Source organism: Medicago sativa, chromosome 4 (genome assembly GCF_051527215.1).
Source record: "Medicago sativa cultivar Bolivia chromosome 4, Bolivia_mono, whole genome shotgun sequence".
NCBI classification, from domain to species: domain Eukaryota; kingdom Viridiplantae; phylum Streptophyta; class Magnoliopsida; order Fabales; family Fabaceae; genus Medicago; species Medicago sativa.
Genome location: NC_140752.1, coordinates 56785765 through 56807141, shown reverse-complemented (window position 1 = coordinate 56807141; position 21377 = coordinate 56785765). Strand labels below are relative to the sequence as shown.

General features: G+C 35.3%; 3 protein-coding genes and 1 long non-coding RNA gene across 5 annotated transcripts; 2 read left to right on the top strand and 2 right to left on the bottom strand.

The window, feature by feature from the left end:
- Positions 1-1907: 1907 nt before the first annotated feature.
- On the bottom strand, positions 1908-8791 carry LOC146930098 (fatty acyl-CoA reductase 8-like). Its single transcript, XM_085707468.1, has 4 exons — positions 8656-8791; positions 7934-8037; positions 2179-2381; positions 1908-2076 (listed from the first exon to the last, which is right to left on the bottom strand). Exons 1-4 carry the CDS (start codon positions 8732-8734, stop codon positions 1908-1910), a joined length of 555 nt encoding a protein of 184 aa, XP_085563594.1. The 5' UTR covers positions 8735-8791.
- A 295-nt stretch (positions 8792-9086) lies between these two features.
- Positions 9087-9791, top strand: LOC146930097 (uncharacterized). The gene has a single exon (XM_085707467.1). It carries the CDS (start codon positions 9087-9089, stop codon positions 9789-9791), a length of 705 nt encoding a protein of 234 aa, XP_085563593.1.
- A 1058-nt stretch (positions 9792-10849) lies between these two features.
- LOC146930096 (uncharacterized) lies at positions 10850-11644 on the top strand. The gene has a single exon (XM_085707466.1). It carries the CDS (start codon positions 10850-10852, stop codon positions 11642-11644), a length of 795 nt encoding a protein of 264 aa, XP_085563592.1.
- Positions 11645-15167: 3523 nt separating this feature from the next.
- Positions 15168-18109, bottom strand: LOC146930095 (uncharacterized). Of its 2 annotated transcripts, XR_015006276.1 has the most exons (4): positions 17510-18109; positions 16783-16877; positions 16347-16566; positions 15168-15481 (listed from the first exon to the last, which is right to left on the bottom strand). It is a non-coding gene; the product is annotated as an uncharacterized LOC146930095 (long non-coding RNA). The 2 variants fall into 2 exon arrangements; XR_015006275.1 differs by lacking the exon at positions 15168-15481 and having other exon boundaries at positions 15971-16566.
- Positions 18110-21377: the final 3268 nt, after the last annotated feature.

Sequence of the window (21377 nt, the reverse complement as noted above, 5' to 3'; positions counted from 1 at the left end):
ATAGCGGATGGAGAATAAGCTGGCTGATTGAATTTGTAGTGTTTGACAAAATTAGCGGTTGAAGTAGCTTATAAATATGAAATAACATAAAAATATATATTTAATTAATATTTATTTTTTTCAATTACGATTGCATGAGTAAAATTGAGATTAAAGTGATAAGCTATAAGCTTTAAGCGATAGGATACTTGGATTAACTTATCTAAAAACACTAGATATAAGCTCTTAAAAATAAGGTATACTCCCTCCGGTCTCAAATGTAAGAAACAAAAAAATAAAATTGGTGGTCTCAAATATAAGAAAAAGTATAGGAAAATGAACCTATTAAATGCCACAATTCCAAGTTTACCCTCATTAAACCCACCTCATTAATTGTTTTTACTACTCCAAGACAAGGGTAAAATTAGAAAAATATCACTTTTTATAATGACTTAAATGCAGTCAATCCACTTTCTTAATATGTGTGCATTTTTTTGTTTCTTACATTTGAGACCGGAGGGAGTAAGCTCAAGAGAAAATAACAATTATTAAATAGGATTTTTATGTCATACAAACTTACAAGCTACTCCCTCCGGTCACATTTATAAGCAAAAATCAACTTTTTAGGTTCATTGAATAATTATTGTATCTAGTCACATTTATAAACAATGTACATTAATCATTCAATGAACCTAAAAAGTTACTTTTTGCTTATATATGTGACCGGAGGGAGTATAAGCTACTCCCTCCATTTCTTTTCTTTTGATGTTTTAGCTCTTGACACAAGTTTTAAGGAGTAATTAAAGTATATAAATATTTGTTTGTTTTTTTACTTAAATGTCCTTATTTATCATTAAATTCACATGTGATAAACCAAAGGTCACAACTACTTCAATAGTTTATTGTGTTTTTCAACAAGGGTAAACTTGAGAAAACAATAATAAATTCACTAAAACATCAAAAGTTTTCGAATATAGTTGAAGTTTTAAAACATCAAAAGAAAAGAAATGGAGGGAGTATAAGCCATACAGTCAAATATGTGTCTTAAATGGGTTCTTAAATGGAGACACTCATTTTTGAGTTCTTAACTGGGTCTAACGTGTACACATCACTCATTTATAATTTTTTAATAATAGTACCTAATAAGCACTTAATCACTTCAACCCAGATCTCACACAAAGTTCTTAAATGAGATCCACTAATCAACTATCAATAACTTTATATCATTATATTTCAATTTTTTAATATTAAAAGAGTGCGGGTCCCACTTAAAATTGGATGTCTTAAGTAAAACCTCAGATCTTATAAGACCCTGAAAAAGATTCTTCCCATTGGAGGTACCTAATAGGTACCGGGTCTTAAATAGTTAAGACCCTCCCAACGGAGATGGTCTTACTAAACAAACTCTATATATACACTCACTGCATCTATAATTGTGTTCGGATTTCCAAGAAAGAATTTCAGATTCCCTCAACCATAGCTATATATTAAACTGTCAAGAGAAATGCTAGGAACACTCTCTTTCTCTCTAACACTCACTATCTTATTGGATGAAGCTCATGGTCTCACCACTTTATGTGGGATCCATTTCCAATGTGTGGTACTCACATGAGTTTCACCCAATAAGATAGTGAGTGTTAGAGAGAGTGCTAGAAAGAGAGTGTTCCTAGCATTCTCAACTGTCAATAGTTCTGTAAACACAAATGAAAACATTTTGTAACAAATGATCATCGAGAAAGAACCATCTAATAATATATATACTAGTTATTGAATAGTAAAACTGGTTTGACTTCAAAGTTATATAAGATTTTCAATAGTTAAAGGATTTAGATTGGCGAATGAGAAAATAACAACATGACATACCGATACAGATATTCTTTGTCAAAAAATAATAATAAATATAGATTTTTGTTAAGATATATTAAGAACTAACATATAGTAAGTGACATTTTATAGTATAATTTGATAGATCTCTCAAAAAAAAAGTATAATTTGATAGAATATATGTGTACAAAAACCTTTAATTTCTTGCAATTCTTTGCAATGTTCAAGGCATGTAAAGCGCCTTTTGTATTAACACCCATTGATATGTCAAATCTATAGAGAAATGAGTATTATATTAAAATTTAAAATGATTAAATGTATTTGACATGAATTTTATTTAGCTTTTTTACTTATAAAAATTAGATTTGTCATCACCTTTCGTCATGTTTAGTAGATCCAGCAAAATGGACAAGAATGTCTATCTCTTCAAATATCTCATTTTTAAGCTTTTCGTCTTTTATTCCCAAATTTTCTTTAGCAACATCTCCTGCTATTGCAACAACCTTCTTTGATATGAAGGAGCTAAAAATTTCACCCCACTTGTCTCGTAGTATGCGAAATAAATCCATTTCAAAAACCTGTTATTTGACAACTCAAGAAATGTAAGCTAAAACTTTGAACGATATTAAGGGAAGATGTTGTAATTCAACCATCACATCAAGAAGGGGAGTATAAGTTTCATTTTCAAGGGAGAGAAGTGCATATTTAAATACAAAAGGAGAGAGGAGTGTAATTCAACTTTCTTTAAATGGTTAATAGTGCTTTATCCCCTTGTAATATAGGTCATTTCCGGTTTTGCATCCTGTAAAATATTTTTTTTGATTTACCCCCTGTAAAATATTTTTGTTTTGATTTACTCTCCTAATATGTCATTCAAAAACCAATTTTTTATTTTTTCTTCAGAAATTATGGTTTTTGAATGACCTATTAGGGGAGTAAATCAAAACAAAAATATTTTACAGGGAGCTTAGGGTTGGGAATGAACTGAACCAACTCGAAAATAGTTCGAGACTCGATTCGGTAATTAATTCATTGAACTTGGTTCATGAACCAAACGAGTCGAACTTGAGTTTAAAATTAAGTTCGTCAAACAAATGAGTTGAACTTGAGCCAAGTATAGTTCGACTCGTTTGGTTCATGAGTCAGCTCGATATATATATATATATATATATATATATATATATATATATATATATATATATATATATATATATATATATATATATATATATAATTTATCAGTGTTTTTTGTTTTTTTTTAGGAAAAGCTAAAATGATATATAAACAGTAATGGTTCACCCCGCACAAGGCGTGCAAAAGGAGAACCACCCAACAATAATTACAACAGTCTAGGTGCTAAAACCACAAGCACCAGCAAAAACACAAACAACCACAAGACAATAAAAAATTACAAGAAAACTCCCATGCAAGGAAGCGCATTCTTACACCAATCATGGTAGCTATAGGTGAAAGTCATCTGTCTAGCTTTAATCCATAGAAAAGAATTTAATTGCACCTTTTCGAGTAAAGCAAAAGGAGTAGAGGCCACCTGTTGAAAGACCTAGTTGTTTCTCTCCTTCCATAATACCCACACAGATGCAAACCAAATAATTTTCATAAACAAATGAGTAACTCTTGGTAACCCTGCCATATTGATAAATTAATGCACATGATGTCTAATATGTCCTGGACAGACAAAAGAGATACCCAACCAAAGCAAAACCTGATACCATAGAGAACTAAAGAACACACAATCAAGAAACAAATGCTTAGTCGTTTCTGGTTCACCACACCCTGCTACACACGCCGCATTGTCTGATGTTAGAACGCTCCGACACACCAAGTTATCTTTCGTTGGCAACCTGTTACGAAGCAGCCTCCAAACAAACAAAGAAACCTTTGACGGTATATGCTGATGCCAAACATTGTCGTCCTGATTTCTGACCACCGGATCACCTGTATCAGTAAGGAAGCGGTATGCACTCCTGACTGAGTATTCATGAGTAGGCTCAAGATGCCACCGCCAAATATCAGATGTGTTATCCTGCAAAACAATGTTATGAAGTAAAACTGAACACGCCCTCACACTCTCCTCCTCCCAGGCCAACAAACGCCGCCTCCACACCCAATCTCCACCCCCTCCTCCCACCCTAGCCTACTCATCTCCTCCACCGTACACTCCTTATCCACCGCCAAATCAATAAGGCAGGGAAATTTGTGACTCAACAGAATATCCCCCACCCAGGTATCGTGCCAAAATAAAGTGTCTCAGCCATCGCCTAAAACCCGCTGAATGTTATTATCAAACCACCTACCAACACCCTCTCCGACTCCCTCACGGACTCTACCTAACATCCGCCACCAAGACGAGCTATGACTACCACCCTCAACCAACCGCCCCCTACCTCACCATATCGGGCTTTCAAAACCCGATACCACATCCCCTCCGTATCGGTCAATAACCTCCAACACCACTTCCCCAACAAAGCTAAATTAAAAGCACCTATCCGCCTAACCCCCAGCCCTCCAACCTCCTTTGGATTACAAATAGACTCCTAATTTATCCAAGCAATTTTCCTATTTTCCTCACCACCCCCCCAAAAAAAATCTTTTAAAAAGAGATTCAATAGAAGAGATTATACCTACAGGAGCTTTGAAAAAGGAAAGAAAGTAAACCGGTAGAGAGGATAGGACAGACTTCAAGAGGACCAGACGACCACCGAAAGACAAGGATTTATTATTCCACGACGACAGGCGCGAAGCAATGCGATCGACAACAGGTTTCCAGAAGCTAAGTTTCCTTGAATCACCACCGATAGGCAAACCCAAGTAAGTAAACGGAACAGTTCCCCTTCGACAATTCATAACCAACGCCGCTTCCGACAACCAAAGAATCAGAAATATTAACGCCTGTCAACATACTTTTGTTGAAATTAACCTTCAATCCCGACACCTCCTCAAATAACAACAAAACAGCCCTCATGGTACTCACATTCAGCCAACTTTTTCCCCTATGATAATAGTGTCATCCACGAACTGAAGGTGTGTGAGCCTCACCTCATTCCCATGACCAACACCGTACCCATGGAAGCACTGAGCCTCCACCACCGCGTTCATAATCATATTAAACCCATCCGCGGTGAGCAAAAATAAAAATGGAGACAAGGGGTCACCTTGACGAAGACCCCGATGGATAAGAAATTCATCAGTCGGACTACCATTTACCAACACTGACGCCGTTGCTGACCCAACACATTCAGATATCCACTTACGCCATAATGTTGGAAAATTCATATTTTTCATAACCGCATCAAGGTAACTTAAGTCAATCGAGTCATATGCCTTCTCAAAATCGACTTTAAACAAAAGCAACTCTCTATTCAAACGACGAGCTTCATCTACCACTTCTTGGCTATCAGAATACCATCCAAAATTTGCTTCCCTTTGACAAAGGCTGATTGCGATTCAGAAACCACACTACCCACCACCTCTCTAAGTCTATTAGCAAGAACTTTGGCAAGCACCTTATATAAGCATCCGACTAGCGAGATAGGTTGAAAATCGTTAAGTCTTTCAGGACTGTTAACCTTTGGAATCAAAGCTATGAAAGTAGAATTTAAGCCCTTCGTCAATTTGTCGTTACGATGAAATTCCACCATAAATCTCAAAAAAAATTCCTTAAGAATATCCCAAAACTCCTTAATAAAACCAAAACTGATGCCATCAGGACCTGCACTTTTGTAACTGTCGCAATCCCAAACCGCCTTTTTGATTTCCTCCAATGAAAACAGTTTTGTTAAATTACCCGCTTCACCAGAAGACTATTTTCGAAACAAAAGGCTATCCACACCAGGTCGACGAGCCGCAACAGACTTATAATGATTAGAAAAATGAATAAATATTGCCGCCCGAATATCAAGCAGACCTTCCACCCTTGCGTCGTCGACATACACCACATTAATAGAATTGTGACGCCTACGACCCGACAAGAAACCGTGGAAAAACTTGGAATTCGCATCACCCTCCTGTAACCAATTCATTCTCGACTTCTTCCAATTAATACTAGTCTGCGTCCGAGCCAGGGAATGTAATTTAACTGATAAATCATGCAACTCTGAAACCTCTTCATATTGCAACACAGACACCTTACCTTATGAATCTAATGCCGCAATTTTATTTTTTACCTCTGCTAACTTGCTATCCAGGTTCTGAGAATGATGATTATGCCAGTCCTTCAAGCAATTTTTCATCAATTTGAATTTTTGTTGTAACACATACCCTCCCCATCCTTGACACGTGAACGACCCCCATTTTTCGCGAACAAAATCTCCATAACCAGGGAAGTCCGACCAACATTTAAGCATTCGAAAAGGACGAGGTCCCCAATTTACATCATCAACATAAAGCATTAACGGAACATGATCAGAAAACGATCCAACCTGCTCATCGACACTCCATCTCCCTTGAACCATGTAAATAAACGTCCGGTAATCGGCGAGTCAATCAAGAAACCATCCACAATAAATTTATTAAAAGAGTCTGCATCCGCTTGTCTGAACACCGCACCCCTACCTTTCCTTTCCCCCGACCCACGAACAGAGTTAAAATCCCCACACACACATAAACACCCATCCAAATAATTAAGAACAATAGGAAGCAGCCGATCCCACAACAACTTTTTTCCTGCCAAATCGCAAGGAGCATACACATTGATAATAACAAAGTCTTCCGTAGTAATAATATCCGTTCCTTTAATAACGAGAACATGGCCAAAACTCATAGAAGACCAAACATTTACGCGAGCCGGGTCCCAAACTGTTCGTAATCTACCAGATGCTCCATTAGAAGATTGAAAAGAAAACCCACACGGAGAATCCCCCCAAACCACCTTAACCACCTGTTCGTTCAACACTGACAACTTTGTTTCCTGAATACACAACACAGAAGGACGCTTGTCGTTTACTAGCTTCCGAATCTCCACCCTCTTCTCACCACCCCCTAAACCCCTCACATTGTAACTAATAATCTTCATCGATACCTCCTTCCACCCCAACACACACCCACACTCCCACCCTACTTACTCCTCTACTTCTCCCTCGGTACCCTTTCCTGACACCCTCCCCACCTCACAACCTCCTGCTGCCCTCCACTCTCTTCTACCCTCCTTAAACAACAAATTGAAACAATTAGATGTGTCACAATGATACTCTAACCCCACCGCCTTCCCTAACTCCTGAACATCCGCCACCAACACCTTTTTATCATGAACCATCACCCAATTTTCCAAATCTTTATTAACCGACGAATGAGAGGTCTTTGAATTTTTAGAATGTAGAGAAGAGTCCGAAGTTGCATCCTCAATTGAATGATCTTTGCTAACCTGAACTTTCCTTTTACTTTTGTTGCTATTTTATTAATAACAACTATAAAGTAAAAAAGAATTAAATCCAATAGAGAAAGAAATGGCCACTTGAGTCAAAGGAAAATAAAATGATAATGTATGATGGTAATGCCCACTTAAAAATGTTGACAGCAAAATAAGGTTATTCAAGAACCAGCAAGTATTAAGCTTGCAGTTCACAAGTCCCACATCGGAAGTTTACATAAGGGTATTGAGCAACTTATCTTATAAAATAACAGCGCCTCCTTTCCTTACTTACAACGGGAATCTGTTCATAGTGTTATCAATTAGTTAATTTCTTAATTGGTTTTTAGACCAATTGAAAGGTTTATGAGTTATTTTTTCTCATTCAAACCATAGTTTATTCTTTTTTCTCTTTCTTGATTCATTTGATTCAAGCTATTGAGTCGAATCGAGTTGTTCGTGAACCTAACGAGCCGAACCGAACTATTCGTGAACTTTAAACGAGTCGAACTCGAGTTGAAAAAATAGTTCGTGTCTAACTCGAGTTGAGTTTCGAGCCGAGCAAATTCTTGTCGAGTTCAGACAGGTTCAATTCGACTCGACTGATTTCCAGCCCTAAGGGGGTAAATAAAAAAAAATATTTTACAGGGTGTAAAACCAAAAATGATCTATATTAGAAGGGGTAAAGCACCATTAACCATTCTTTAAAAGGAGAGTGTAATTTACTCTAATATCTATGCAAAGAAATGAAAATTGACGATGCACCTCAATTTGCAAACGATGTGCAGCCAAATCAGTGTTTGGAGCTCTTAGAAGGAGATACAGCTTTCGTATCTCTAGTTGTACCCTTAAAATCTTTTCAATAAAAACTGCACATAATTACAGATAAATTCAAAAATAATAGTAGTGATAGTATAGTTGATTAGAAAAAGGATAACAAGTGTTGATAAGGCATGATCAAAAGCGGTAACATTTGCTTAGAAAGTTTGTCGTCCTTTTTATAAAATGTATGTGACAATAAAAATTGATGTATTTAATTTATATTATCGATCAAATACAGCAATTTTTCTTTACTCATATGTCTCTTGTAAGAATAATTGGAGGTAGAATTTTTACATATGTTTGTCTTATATAAGACAATGTTTCCTCTGTTCTTAAATACATGTGACAGTCAACCACTGCACACATGTCAATATACAATTTTGACCATCAATATCTTTAATTTTCTATAATAAAAAATTATAAAAACTTGATATTTTGAAAATATTCATTGAGACAAATCAAACATCATATTTATATATTAGTTAAAAAATACGATTAAAGTAAATTATGTGAATAACGTACATTGTAAAATTACCACATATATTTAAAAACATAAGAAGTTTTTTTCTGAACTCTTTAAACAATCTTTTTAGAACACTTTTTAACACAACATTTTATTATATTACAAACTTTGCTAATTAACTGCTGCAAGATATTAGTAGTACCTTTTGCTAAGAAGCCAGTTGCGCCCGTCACTAAGATAGTCTTTCCCTTCATGAAGTCTTGCAACATCCCAGAGTTCATTAGGAAAAGAAGAAAAGAGCTAATCAAAATTATGTAAAACGTAATTAAATGTTCTTAGAAATGGGACAAAAATGTATCACCTATATTTTCACTACATCATTCAACCACTTTGGAGTTCGAATTAACAAAAAAAAAACATAACATTGATTACATTTCCCCAATTCATATTAACAAATAAGAATATGTCAGCTTATTTTTTTTTTTGGATATATAAACTTTTTTGAAGAATAATAGCATAAATGTTGAAATTCAATTTCTTCCACCACTAATACAAAATTCAAGTTCAAAACAAGTGATGATAAATCGCTCAGGTTTTGTTTTCCATAGCCAATAGAAAAAACTCATGAGTGCGATGAGCGGTTTTGTTTTCTCTGCTCAAAGTGACCACCACCACCAAGCCAACAAAAAGCCGCCGGATCCCCAAAAATCCCCAACCCCAAAGAGTTCCTTTCGTGACAAGCTCTTAGGACCATCCCAGGAAACCCTAATCCGTGAAAAAGAGGACATGATCGGAAAAAAGCTTGTCCGTATCAAACATGAGAATGAAAACAGACTTCTACCTAAGGTAATCCTGGAACTAGCAGTATTTCAAGAACTCTGTACACCATGGAAGGACGCCATCGTTGTCAAGCTGCTAGGGAAAAACCTTGGCTATCACACTATGAGAGAACGATTACATAAAACATGGAGACCCCAAGGAGCATTCGAAATCATGGACAACGACAACGGTTTTTATATGGTGAAATTCGATCAATCTGCTGACAAAGAAAAAGTCATCACCGGAGGACCTTGGCTAATTTTAGATCACTGTCTAGCAGTCACCCACTGGACGCCGGAATTTGCTTCTCCAAACGCTAAAGTGGACAAGACAATTGTTTGGGTAAGATTTCCAGGACTCAATCTAGTTTATTATGATGAGAGCTTCCTCTTAGCTATGGCTTTTGCTGTTGGCCGCCCCATTAAAGTTGACACAAATACCCTAAAAATTAAACGTGGTAAATTTGCAAGAGTTTGTGTGGAAATTGACCTCACTATGCCGGTAGTAAGGAAAATTTGAGTTAATGGTCATTGGTACAAAGTCCAATACGAGGGCCTTCACCTAATTTGCACCAGTTGCGGTAGTTATGGACATCTCAGAAGAAACTGCCCCACCACGCCGGAAAAAATCAACACCACCGTGCCTCCTCAACAGCAAGCCGCCGTCAACCACCACGGAGACAACCTTCAGACACAACAACAAAGCCCTACCACCATGGAACCGCATTTAATTCCAGAATCTCAAAACGGTAAGGCAGTTACTATTTTCCCTAATAAATTATCAGCAAGTAATGATCAATTAATTAGCATTGATGGTGAGAATAATGAGCTGCATGGTGATTGGCTACTCGTCACCAGAAAAAAGAAAGTCACCAATAACCCCGCATCACTTTCCTCAAAAAACAGTTAAACCACATGCCAATCGGTTTAATGCCCTACAAAATCTGACCCCCAAAAACAAACCTGGCCCACCCATTCAATTCACTGAGTCTCGCCCCTATCCCTATAATCAAACACGTGCCTCACAAATCCCCAAAGAAAACAAAAGGCGCAGGCATGATGATGTATCCATGATTGAGCCTGTCTTTGATTATTCCATGCCCCACACTCCTATGTCGTCTATCCCCACTCACAAGGCCCCAAACAAGACCGTCTACGTGGCAAAAAACACACAAAAAATTCCAATAGCCAAAATGCCACAAACGAACAACACAAACACGTCCCACCTGAAAGAAACATCCATAACCAAGATCTACTTAACAAGTTCAGTATCAAGAACACTAGCTTCCCCAACCAAGATGAACTGGACAACAATAATCCTAATAAACTTCTTAGCGGCGGCACCATTGAGGATGTTCAGGATGACACCACTGTTACCACAGAGATTCATGACTCTCATGAAGTTAATGAAGAGGACATGGTTACGTGACTGTTACCTCCCTTTATTCCCATCTGTCTCCATTTGTTATGGAAGCTCTCTTAGATATATCCATCCTCTCTTGGAATATTAGAGGGGTACAAAATAACAATGCACGAAGACATCTGAAAGAATTGATGAGAAAACATAACCCAACTCTAATGGCAATTTATGAAACTCATGTTCCTTTTAGTAGACTCTCCTCCTTTTGGACCAACACTGGTTACACCCCAATTTACATCATTGAAGCAAACGGCCATTCCGGAGGTATTTGGCTCATGAAACAATCAGCTATAAATAATACTACTTCTGTCATTGATTCCAACCCTCACTCTTTAACCTTCTCTGTCAGTCGAAATAGTGCCATCACCACTTGCACTTGCATTTATGCAAGCCCTAACCCTACCCTGCGCCCCAGCCTTTGGTCTCATCTTGTGAATATCAACCACACCATTGATGGTCCTTGGATGCTCATAGGCGATTTCAATGAAACCCTTCTTCCCAGTGACCAAAAAGGTGGCATCTTTCACCACAACAGAGCTGCCTCTTTTTCTAATTTTATGATTGCTTGTAACCTACTCGACCTCACTACCACAGGTGGTCGGTTTACTTGGCATAGAAACAATAATGGCATTTGCATCATCTCTAAAAAGCTTGATAGAGGTCTTGCAAATGTTGACTGGCGTGTGTCTTTCCCTGAAGCTTTTGTTGAAGTTTTGTGTAGGCTTCACTCTGATCACAATCCTCTTCTTCTCCGTTTCGGTGGGCTCCCTTTAGACAGAGGGCTTAGACCTTTCCGTTTCGAAGCAGCTTGGATTGACCACAAAGATTATGAGGAGTTGGTAAAAAATTCTTGGCACTTCCCGAATCACAACATCACTTCATCTCTAAATAAAGTCAAGGAGAACTCCACCACTTTCTGTAACACCCTAATTCTCGACGATAATTTTACATAATAATAATCATGGCTTAAACGAAAAAGGATGTCACACACATTCATTCATCTTACTACGTAATAAAATAATAAAGAATCAGATACAACAGCGGAAGATCCTTCATAAAAATTTCATTATTATAAAATATCTTGTCTTCAAAATTAATTAGGAAAAATAGCATAAAACATCAAAGTGCTTAAACTTCATAATTTGGGGACATTCAACGTTTGACCCAACCCAGTGTTACAGATCAGAGCACGTATTTATTCGACTACTTTATATCACAAATAATAGCTACAGGAGTATATCCCCGTTGTCACCTTCTAAGCGTCCCACAAAGCTAAATCTCCTCGTACTGAGTATCTGTACCCCAAGGGTACAGACACCAAAATACACAAACAACAGCAAAGGGATGAGAATTCACAAAATAACATATATTGGGATACACGAATAATAAAGTAGATAATCTTATCATCATTGGTCCTTCATTCACATCATCATCAATTATTCATCATATCATCATCAATCATACATCATGATATTCATACAATTTATTTCATAAACATCATTAACACATATATCTTATGCACACCTTTAACACACATACCATATTTGCAACATTAGCACATATCACAGTTCTCCTATCATGACCTATATGCTACGTACTTCATTCCTAGAACTACATGCATGCCGGTACCGGATCCTATCGTCATAATAATGTAGTTCAGAGATGTGTTACTGGAACATACATTTCGTCATTCGTCATTCGTCATTATGCAGTATGATATGATGCATGAAGACTCACCAAACATCATTTAGAAAGACACATAAACAACACATCATCTTTACATCATAGTCATTCATCATTTTTCATCATTCGTCATTATTCATCTTTCATCATTTTTCGTCTTTCGTCATTTTAACAATCATAACGTCGTTATACATCATCATTAACACCTTATCGTTAATTAACATCATATGATCATCTGATTATATCTAACTCATTCTCTTGTTAAAACTCACGTCATGTTTAGAACCAACATTCGTCCTTGGTTTCTTCTCCATTCTTTGCACCATTTACTCCTAATAACCTACCTTATCCTTCATCCTAGGTCTTTATGATTTTTACTACTCCCTCGTCTTTCCTCCTAATAACTTCTTTCCATATGACTAGACTTATTAAGTCATAAGACCCTATCGCCAGTTATTAAATTCATCATTATTATCGTCTATTACCTTAGTCCTCTAACATCATACACTTATTTTACTTTGTTTGTACCTTTAAAAAATATAGTTTAAATCATTAGACTCAATCTTTATTCTAAGTTTTTTTCTATTATCTTTGTCTCTTGTTTATGAACTATTCCTAAAACAATCATCTTTTCTTATCCTATCCCTTACCTTTCTTCTCATTCATCTTACTCTCTTCTATTAGATTCATATCCTGACTCACCACTCTTACTACCCCTCACGCCGTTCATTTAATTCGTACACAACTTCCTGTCTAAGTTTACATTTCATCCTGACGACTTGTATCATTAATCATAAGTAACTCGATATTCATCACATCTTTCACCACATCTCTTTATTTAACCTACTCATCTCTAATCCTCATTCACCTACGCCTCATCATGTCTTTATCTTTACCATTTTACCTTGACTCATTTCCGCATCAACCTGACAACTTTCCTAAGTTCACACTCTTCATATAGCCTCGTCGTTATATTTATCCCTTACTATAATTTACTATCATTTTCATCTTTCTTAGTTCATGAATAACCCTCTTACAACTCACTCTACTTTCTCCTTAAGTCTTTCATAAGCATCTTTATTTACGTCATTCATCATCATCATACGACATTTATACTATCACCATGCATCATCATCTTATAACGTGAACATCTCATTCGTCGGTTAACATCATATCTACATATTAGTTTACATTTTTGTCAAATCAACATCATGTTTAGATCCCACATCCATTCTTAATTTACCCTCGTTCTCTTCATCTTTTACTTCTATAGACACATTATATCCTTCATTCTCAATCACTATTCCATTCTCCACATAATGGTTTCCGTCTACGCGACTAGAATATTAAGTTTTTAAGATCTTATCATCATGTATTAGTTCTTCATTATTGTCGTCTATTACCCCATACTTCGAACTTCGTGTTCTGGTTTACTCTTGTTCATGCTTTTCTAATTAGTCTTATCTTCAACTTTATTCTTCTCTAATAATCTTGATACTCGTCTTATTTTAAAATACATTATGCCTTACAAAACTACTCTTATAACCCTTAATTAAACTCCTCTCATCTAAGTTTATTGATATGGGACCTTACTATACATCTGACGAACCCTTTAGAGACATAAAAGTGGGTCAAAAATCAGTCTAAGTGCACATTGCATTGTGGCACGTTAAGTTCCCATCGTGGCACGTTGGTGACAGCTTAAAAAGGGTTTTAGTTCCTGGAAAAATCGTGGCACGTTGGACTCCAAACGTGGCATGTTTGTGACAGTTTTAGAACACAGAAAACGGCGTTTTTACCCTCGAATTTGCTCCTAACTTGCCTAAAAATATCTGTTTTCAACCCCTTTTGATCCCAAATTTATAGGAAACATCACCTAGGGTTACCCTAAAATCTAAACACTAACTTTTTCAATATCTCACCGGATTACCTATTCTTTTCAAGATCAAATTTTCAATTCATAAACCCTTCATTAATCTTCCGAAATTTCATTCGTTCAACAACATCATTACCTTCGTTCATCACCATAATTTCTGTATAATTCACATTATAACATCACATCACATCATACTAAAACTAAGATACCCCATCATAGATCAATATACGCTAGAGTGAAAGGAATCTCCCCCTTACCTCGACTCCTTTAAAAAATCTGGATTTGGCTTGACCTTGTTACACTAGGGTTTTCTCTGCCTCCGCTTCTCTCTTCTATTCCTTTTCACGTTCAGTAGATAATGAGAACTCTGATTGTTAATTCTCTATTTATACTTGGGCTAGCCTCCTACTATTATTCTGCTTATTTCTATTTCCTATTATTTTTTTACTCCTCCCTCCCCCACTTAATTATTTACTTCTATTCGACACCTCCCCCTTTTCCTATATTATTTTTATTTACTTTTCCCTTTCATCACAATAATCCTCATAGCACGTCATTAATCATCATAAATCTATTTCTTCATAGCTAACATAATCCTTATCCTTATTATCTAATCCTAATGTACAATGTAAACAAGCCTTTCAAAACCCTAAACCTAGATTTTGAGCGGGAGATATGGCTTATAATCTCATTTAATGCAGAATTTGAATTTCAAATCTCCCACTAAATGTTTACAACTACTAGACTTTTGACCCGCGCGTCGCGCGGGTCTATTTAAAAATCACAAACAAACTTGATAAGTATACAATTTCTTTTCTTTTTTTCTAATACATGATTAACATTTCTAAAGACAATTTTAAATTAAAATAATATCGGATAAGTTCAATCAATCAAATTTATATCAAAGTAATATAGAATTTATTAGTTCACAAATTAGAATTTATTAATAACTTCCAAACGCAGAATCCCATTAAGAAAATTCTACCTAGTTTCTAGAAAGAGTTGTAGAGATTTCACACTATCATTTGCTCTAAGATCACATACAAAGTATTTAGTTTAGTACATAGGAACAACTCCAAGGGAGCTACATTGTCACATACTTAACACTCCGTAGTACATAACACATACAACTCAAGAAAGCCTCAATACACCAATCCCCTTAGGCTATCAAGCATCCAAACAATGATGAAAGAAATAGTAGCATTCCAGAAAAGCATCAAATTAATAAATCCTAAGAAACAAAAAAAATTGATAGATCACAAAATCAGAACACAAAAATAAGACATTTTTGTCATTAAACTATTAAATTATAAGAAAGTAGACAAAATAGTCAAAATTTTAACTGGTTAGTAAGAAAACAAATATGGAAGCAAACTAACAGAGGTATTGCTCTCCAATGAATATGTCATAGCCCAAAGATCTACAGAGGCATCTTGTTATAATTATTTTTCTCTTTTATAATTTACGTTATAATGAATGCTAAAAATGTGAATGAAACTATTCCTTTTCTTTAGAAAATGAACTGTAAAAATTTTACTGCTCAGAATGAAAAAATTCTAGTTTGCAATAAAGGCTTCGCAAAATTTGCTTAGTGTGAAGAAAGGCAAGAAATCATGTTTCATCCATTACATGTATTGCTAGGTAATCCAATTACAGAAAAGTACGTCAGTGCATAGTGAAATGAGGGAAAAATATACCAATAGAAGAAAACAAAACATAATTATCTTAACCCCTACTATATTCATATGTACTCATTGTTCCAACTTTCAATGTCGTCTCCAATTCTCATATTGTCGCAACCTCGTGCATACTATGTGATACCGTACACACTCCCAACACACATACTTATTTATACAACTTTGATTATATTTACTTTGCTGCAATTTTCCAACATCAACAAACATACAAAATAAATCTCAGCAAGTATGAAGTTTGTTTGAAGGTGTTTATTTAACCATCTCAAAAACAAACCAAAACGAACTACACTAATCAGCTAAAATGTAGCCACCTATAGTGGAAACCAGCGGAAGCCATATACAAACAATCTGGTAAAACTGACAATAAAATGTGTAAATTGAACTGAACCACTTGCATACCAAAGAAAAGAGTGGAAAATAAAACTGATATAACGCAGCTGGAACACACGGAGACGTATCAGAACCCAGGTGCGGAAGAAATACCACTACGTACCAGCTGCAACATCGAAACAGCTCGGCTGCATGACAACAACCCACATGCCAAAAACCAGCTCTGAGATATGCAGAAAATTGGCTCAAACTTGCTCCAAATTATGCCGAAAATCACCTTGAACCAATTCTGAATTATACAGAAAAAGCACACGCGAAAAACACCCGATTCAGTAATAGGAAGATACCAAACCAAAACTAAAACTACCAAACTACTACATTTAAACCCTTTATGCATTAATGCCCTCAATAAACATATAAAATTTTATTGTGACCAGATTCTAGTGATTTGCGACCAGATTTAATTGTAAGATACAATATCATTCAAGCATATAAAATTTCATACCTCAATATCCATTAAGTGTCTCAAGCATCAACAATTAACTTTCCCTTAATCTTCTTTTCTATAAATCAATACCTAGAAGCATCTTAGAGTCATAGCTTGTTCAAATTTCAAAACCAAAAATAAAAACATTAGTAAAAATATCATTGATAGTTATAACAAAGAAGTTCTTAACAAAAAAGTGAAGGCAAAAAAATTACAGTTCTAATCTAATTCAACACCGGAGTATAATTAAATTTAGGACACCAAAATTACACACAACATTTTAGTCTCTAATTAAGCATTTGAATAAGCTTCAATAAGTATATGTATATAATACCCATAAACATTTGAAGGAAAAAAAAACTGAAAAATGCAAAATAATAATCTCAGTTATAAGAATGTAGATTGTGATGTAGGAAGAAAAGAAAGATATTAGAAGTTAAAAATAAAAAAGAGAAACATAAATTGTTTTAAGGTGACACAACAGTATGGATGAAGCAATATAACCTATTATGATCAATATATAGTTATGAAAAGATCCAATCAACAAAAACTTGGAGCAAAAAGGAAAACTTGTTTTCATTCTAATTATAATTATAGTACTAATAATAATACAGCAACACACTGAAAAGTAAAAAAAATCTAGTTAACATCAATCATATTGTACAACGCAATGCAAAGTAACTTATCTCCATTAATCAATCATAAATTCCAATAAAAAAGTAGAATAAAAATAAAATGAAAATACCTATAGCTGCTGCGATTTGCTCTTTCATCCATTGTTTGCAGTTAAACGTTGGGGGTACTGAGAGAAGGATAATGAGAGAAGGAGGGATCTATTATAAAATTAGTTGAGAGGACAAAAAAGCATTATCTTTACTGCTTAGTTGGCTATGTCATTTATCATGTAGCTAGTCTAATTAATTTTCAGAGGTGGGGCGGCAAAATACTTTGTTGGCCGGTGATAGAATGCTTTGTACAGCTAGTCTACTTAATTGATGTTACATTTTCAAAGCATATAATTGTCAAACCAAGCTTCGGTATAATTGATGTTTCTATTGGGACAGAGAATAAGGGAAAGAAATTCATGGGAAAATGAGCAAAGAAATTCATGGGAAAATGAGGTGCTTTTAATGATAATAGAAGAGGACTCCATACCAAGCTTCGGTAAAGGCAAGCAGAGTACAGGGAAAATAACAATTGTCAAACCAAAATTTGAAATTCAAATTTAACATGTAAAAAGAGGGAAATATTTTTAGGGTTAAGTTGATTAGCAATTAATGACATGGATTTAGAGGGAAAAAATTAGGTTAACTAATAGCATGACCTAATAAGCTTTAAGAGTAAGTGATATGACCTAATCACACTGATTACTAAGTACATTAAATGATGATATTCAAATTCAAATTTTCCTCCAAACCTCTTCCACTAACCCAAGGCATACTAGAACTTTCATCTTCCACCTACATTAAATAATAACTGCGTAATTCCAATGCACCATCCATCTTCTCATATATCATGTCCTCTCCCTATATATATACTACTCTACTGAGCCTCCTTTGTCCTACCCGTAACTCTTATCTCACGTTCATCAACCAATGACTCACAACAATGTCTACGCTTTGCTCTAATACCATTGTTTGACAGGTAAATGTTGATTCTCCATGGGAAAAAAAATAAACATACTCTGTAGCTAATTTTTTGTTGTGTTTACGTGGCAGCACCTTTGGATCCCAATCATGCAGCTAAAAAAAATGAATTTCACTTCTCTCATTGATGCGCTATTTTTTCTCTCTGCCTTCTCTCCCTTGCAGCCTTCTCAGTTTTCGTCGTCGCGTCATTCCGACATATGTGCAAATATTGTTGTTTTGGTTTTTTTTTTTAAAAAAGGTTGTTGATGTTGTTATTTAAAGAAGAGTGTGAGGCAAAGAAAACAAATATGGAGGTGAGGGAGGGTGAGAACGGCGGCGATGGTGGTGGTGACGAATGCGTTGCTTTTGTTTTACCCGCAGCTCACACGACAAGCGTTATGTTTTGGCACCTTTTATTTAGATCCTTGCCTGTCAAGGTTTTGTGGATGTGTTGGATGTTTTGTGGTGTAATGGATCATCTGTTGCTATCTATGATTCACGATGGATTATTCCAATCTTATTTTATCTATTAAGTTTATAATATACATGTCAATTTTCTACTAAAGAAGTTGAAAGGGCTCGGACTCTTTTGGAAATTTAGAAAAATATACCCTGTTGTGGCATACTAAAATGTTATAGTTCTGCTTTGGTGATAATAATCTTTTTTGGAGGGTTAATGCAAATGTTTTGGCAAGTTGAAAGTTGAAGAATACACTTATATTGTTTCTATAGCATAGTGTTGTTGCCAGAATTAAATTACTAGCCTATTCAGTAATAACAATCTAGAATATTAACTCTTATATTGTGTGTGTGATCCTATGAAGACCTTAGTGTAGTGACATGGATTGTAATCAGCAATAAGCATGTTAGATTAAAATTCCTTAATATGAATGTTGTGCTTCTACGAAATGAGTCAGATGGTGGCTGTTCGTTTTGCGTGCAAGGATTTCTTCATCTTAAATGGCTCTGTATCTTATGCTTCTAAACTCCATCTCCAAAGTGTATTAATCAAAGCACAAGATTGTTGTTTCCTATACCATCCCATGCGATTATTAGATGCTATAAGCCACTAATGTTTCATTTTCCCAATGGCCATTATAGTTGGAATACAAACTGATTAGGATTAATGCTAATTTCAATATAATAATTAATCCTATCTCTCTTCATAAATGAGTAGGTATCCTTATTCATCTTTGTTTTCTTAAGCCAACAAAACTAAACCGGTCATGATAGAGCAATATTGACACCTAAAAATGTTACTGTTGATGAAATTAATGATTTATATATATGATGGAACTTATTTCTGGTGAAGAAAATATATATCTAAGTTGTGATTCTCTTTGCTCAAATACATCAATGGTCAACAGGGCAGATGATGTCCATACACCTGAATTCTTGAACACCATCAATGCTTCTCATCTCCTGAATCATAAAATAAGATTGAAAGTTGGAGTTCCTGAGATGTTGTTTAGAAACTTGGACCCAACTGCAGGCCTATGTAACGGAACTAGGTTGGTAATCACAAAAATGGATAAATATGTACTTGAAAGAAAGGTGATAATAGGCAACAAAATTGAGGATGAGTGATATATACCTCGACTATCATTGACACCATCTAATACAAGAATCCTTTTTAAATTTCAACGCATACAATTTCCTATATCTATATGTTTTGCAATGACTATTAACAAAAATCAAGGGCAGTCACTAAAACAAGTTGGCATATATCTTTCACAACCAGTTTTCTCGCATGGTCAATTTTATGTAGCAATATCACGAGTTAATTCAAGGGATTGATCTGAAAATTTTGCTAATAAATGAATATGATCTCTGCATTGATAGTACTTCAAACGTAGTGTTTAAAGAAGTATTCCATAATTTGTAAGCATGAAAAAATAGAATGGATGTTTGTACCCACTATGTCTCAAAATAATTGTCTCTTTAACATTTTTTTTTGTTTTACAATAATTGTCACTTTATAATATTAATGCAACCTTTTTTTTTCCACTATTATACCCTTATTAATTGAATTTTACCATTGAAATCAACATATTTATTCATTTTCTTAACAAACCTTAAACGACTATTATTTTGAGACGAAGAGAGTACAAAAAATAATGACATTAAAACTATAAATTGTAATTGAGTTATTAAACTCTGCTTTTGCCTATTAGATATACAATGTATATGACCCGTGCGGCAGCACGGGTGGATGGTCTAGTATTCTAGAATCATAACATCATTATAGTCATAAAATCAAGAATACTTCTAATTAACTTCGTTAAATCATTACATGTAATTTTTGGGGTGTTACACTTTCAACCATGAAGTATTTGGAAACATTTTCCAAAGAAAGAAGCATATTGAAAACTGTCTTAAAGGAATCCAAAATTATCTTGAAAGAGTTGACTCTATCCGACACTCCCTCCTTGAAAAAGAGCTCCAGTAAGAATATAACTACATCCTTTTCCAAGAAGAAATGCTTTGGTACCAAAAATCAAGAGAAAACTGGGTCAAATTTGGAGATAAAAACACCGTCTTCTTCCATGCTCATACCATCATTAGAAGAAAGAAAAATAGAATCCATAAGCTTCAGCTCCCATGTGGTACTTGGACCTCTGATAGCGACATCCTCCAAGAAGATTTTAGACCCATCAGCCTTTGTAATATTATTTACAAAATTATTACAAAGGTATTGGTTCACCGGCTAAGGACAATTCTTACTAACATTATTGGCCCCTACCAAAGCAGTTTCCTGCCTGGTAGGGGTATTTCAGATAACTCTATTGTTTTGCAGGAAATAATTCATTTCATGAAAAGATCTAAAAGGAAGAATGGTTTTGTAACTTTCAAACTTGACCTGGAAAAAGCCTTTGACAATGTCAACTGGGACTTCCTTAGCACTTGCCTCCATGACTTCGGTTTCCCCGACATCACCATCAAACTCATCATGCATTGTGTTTCCTCATCAAGCTACTCTATTTT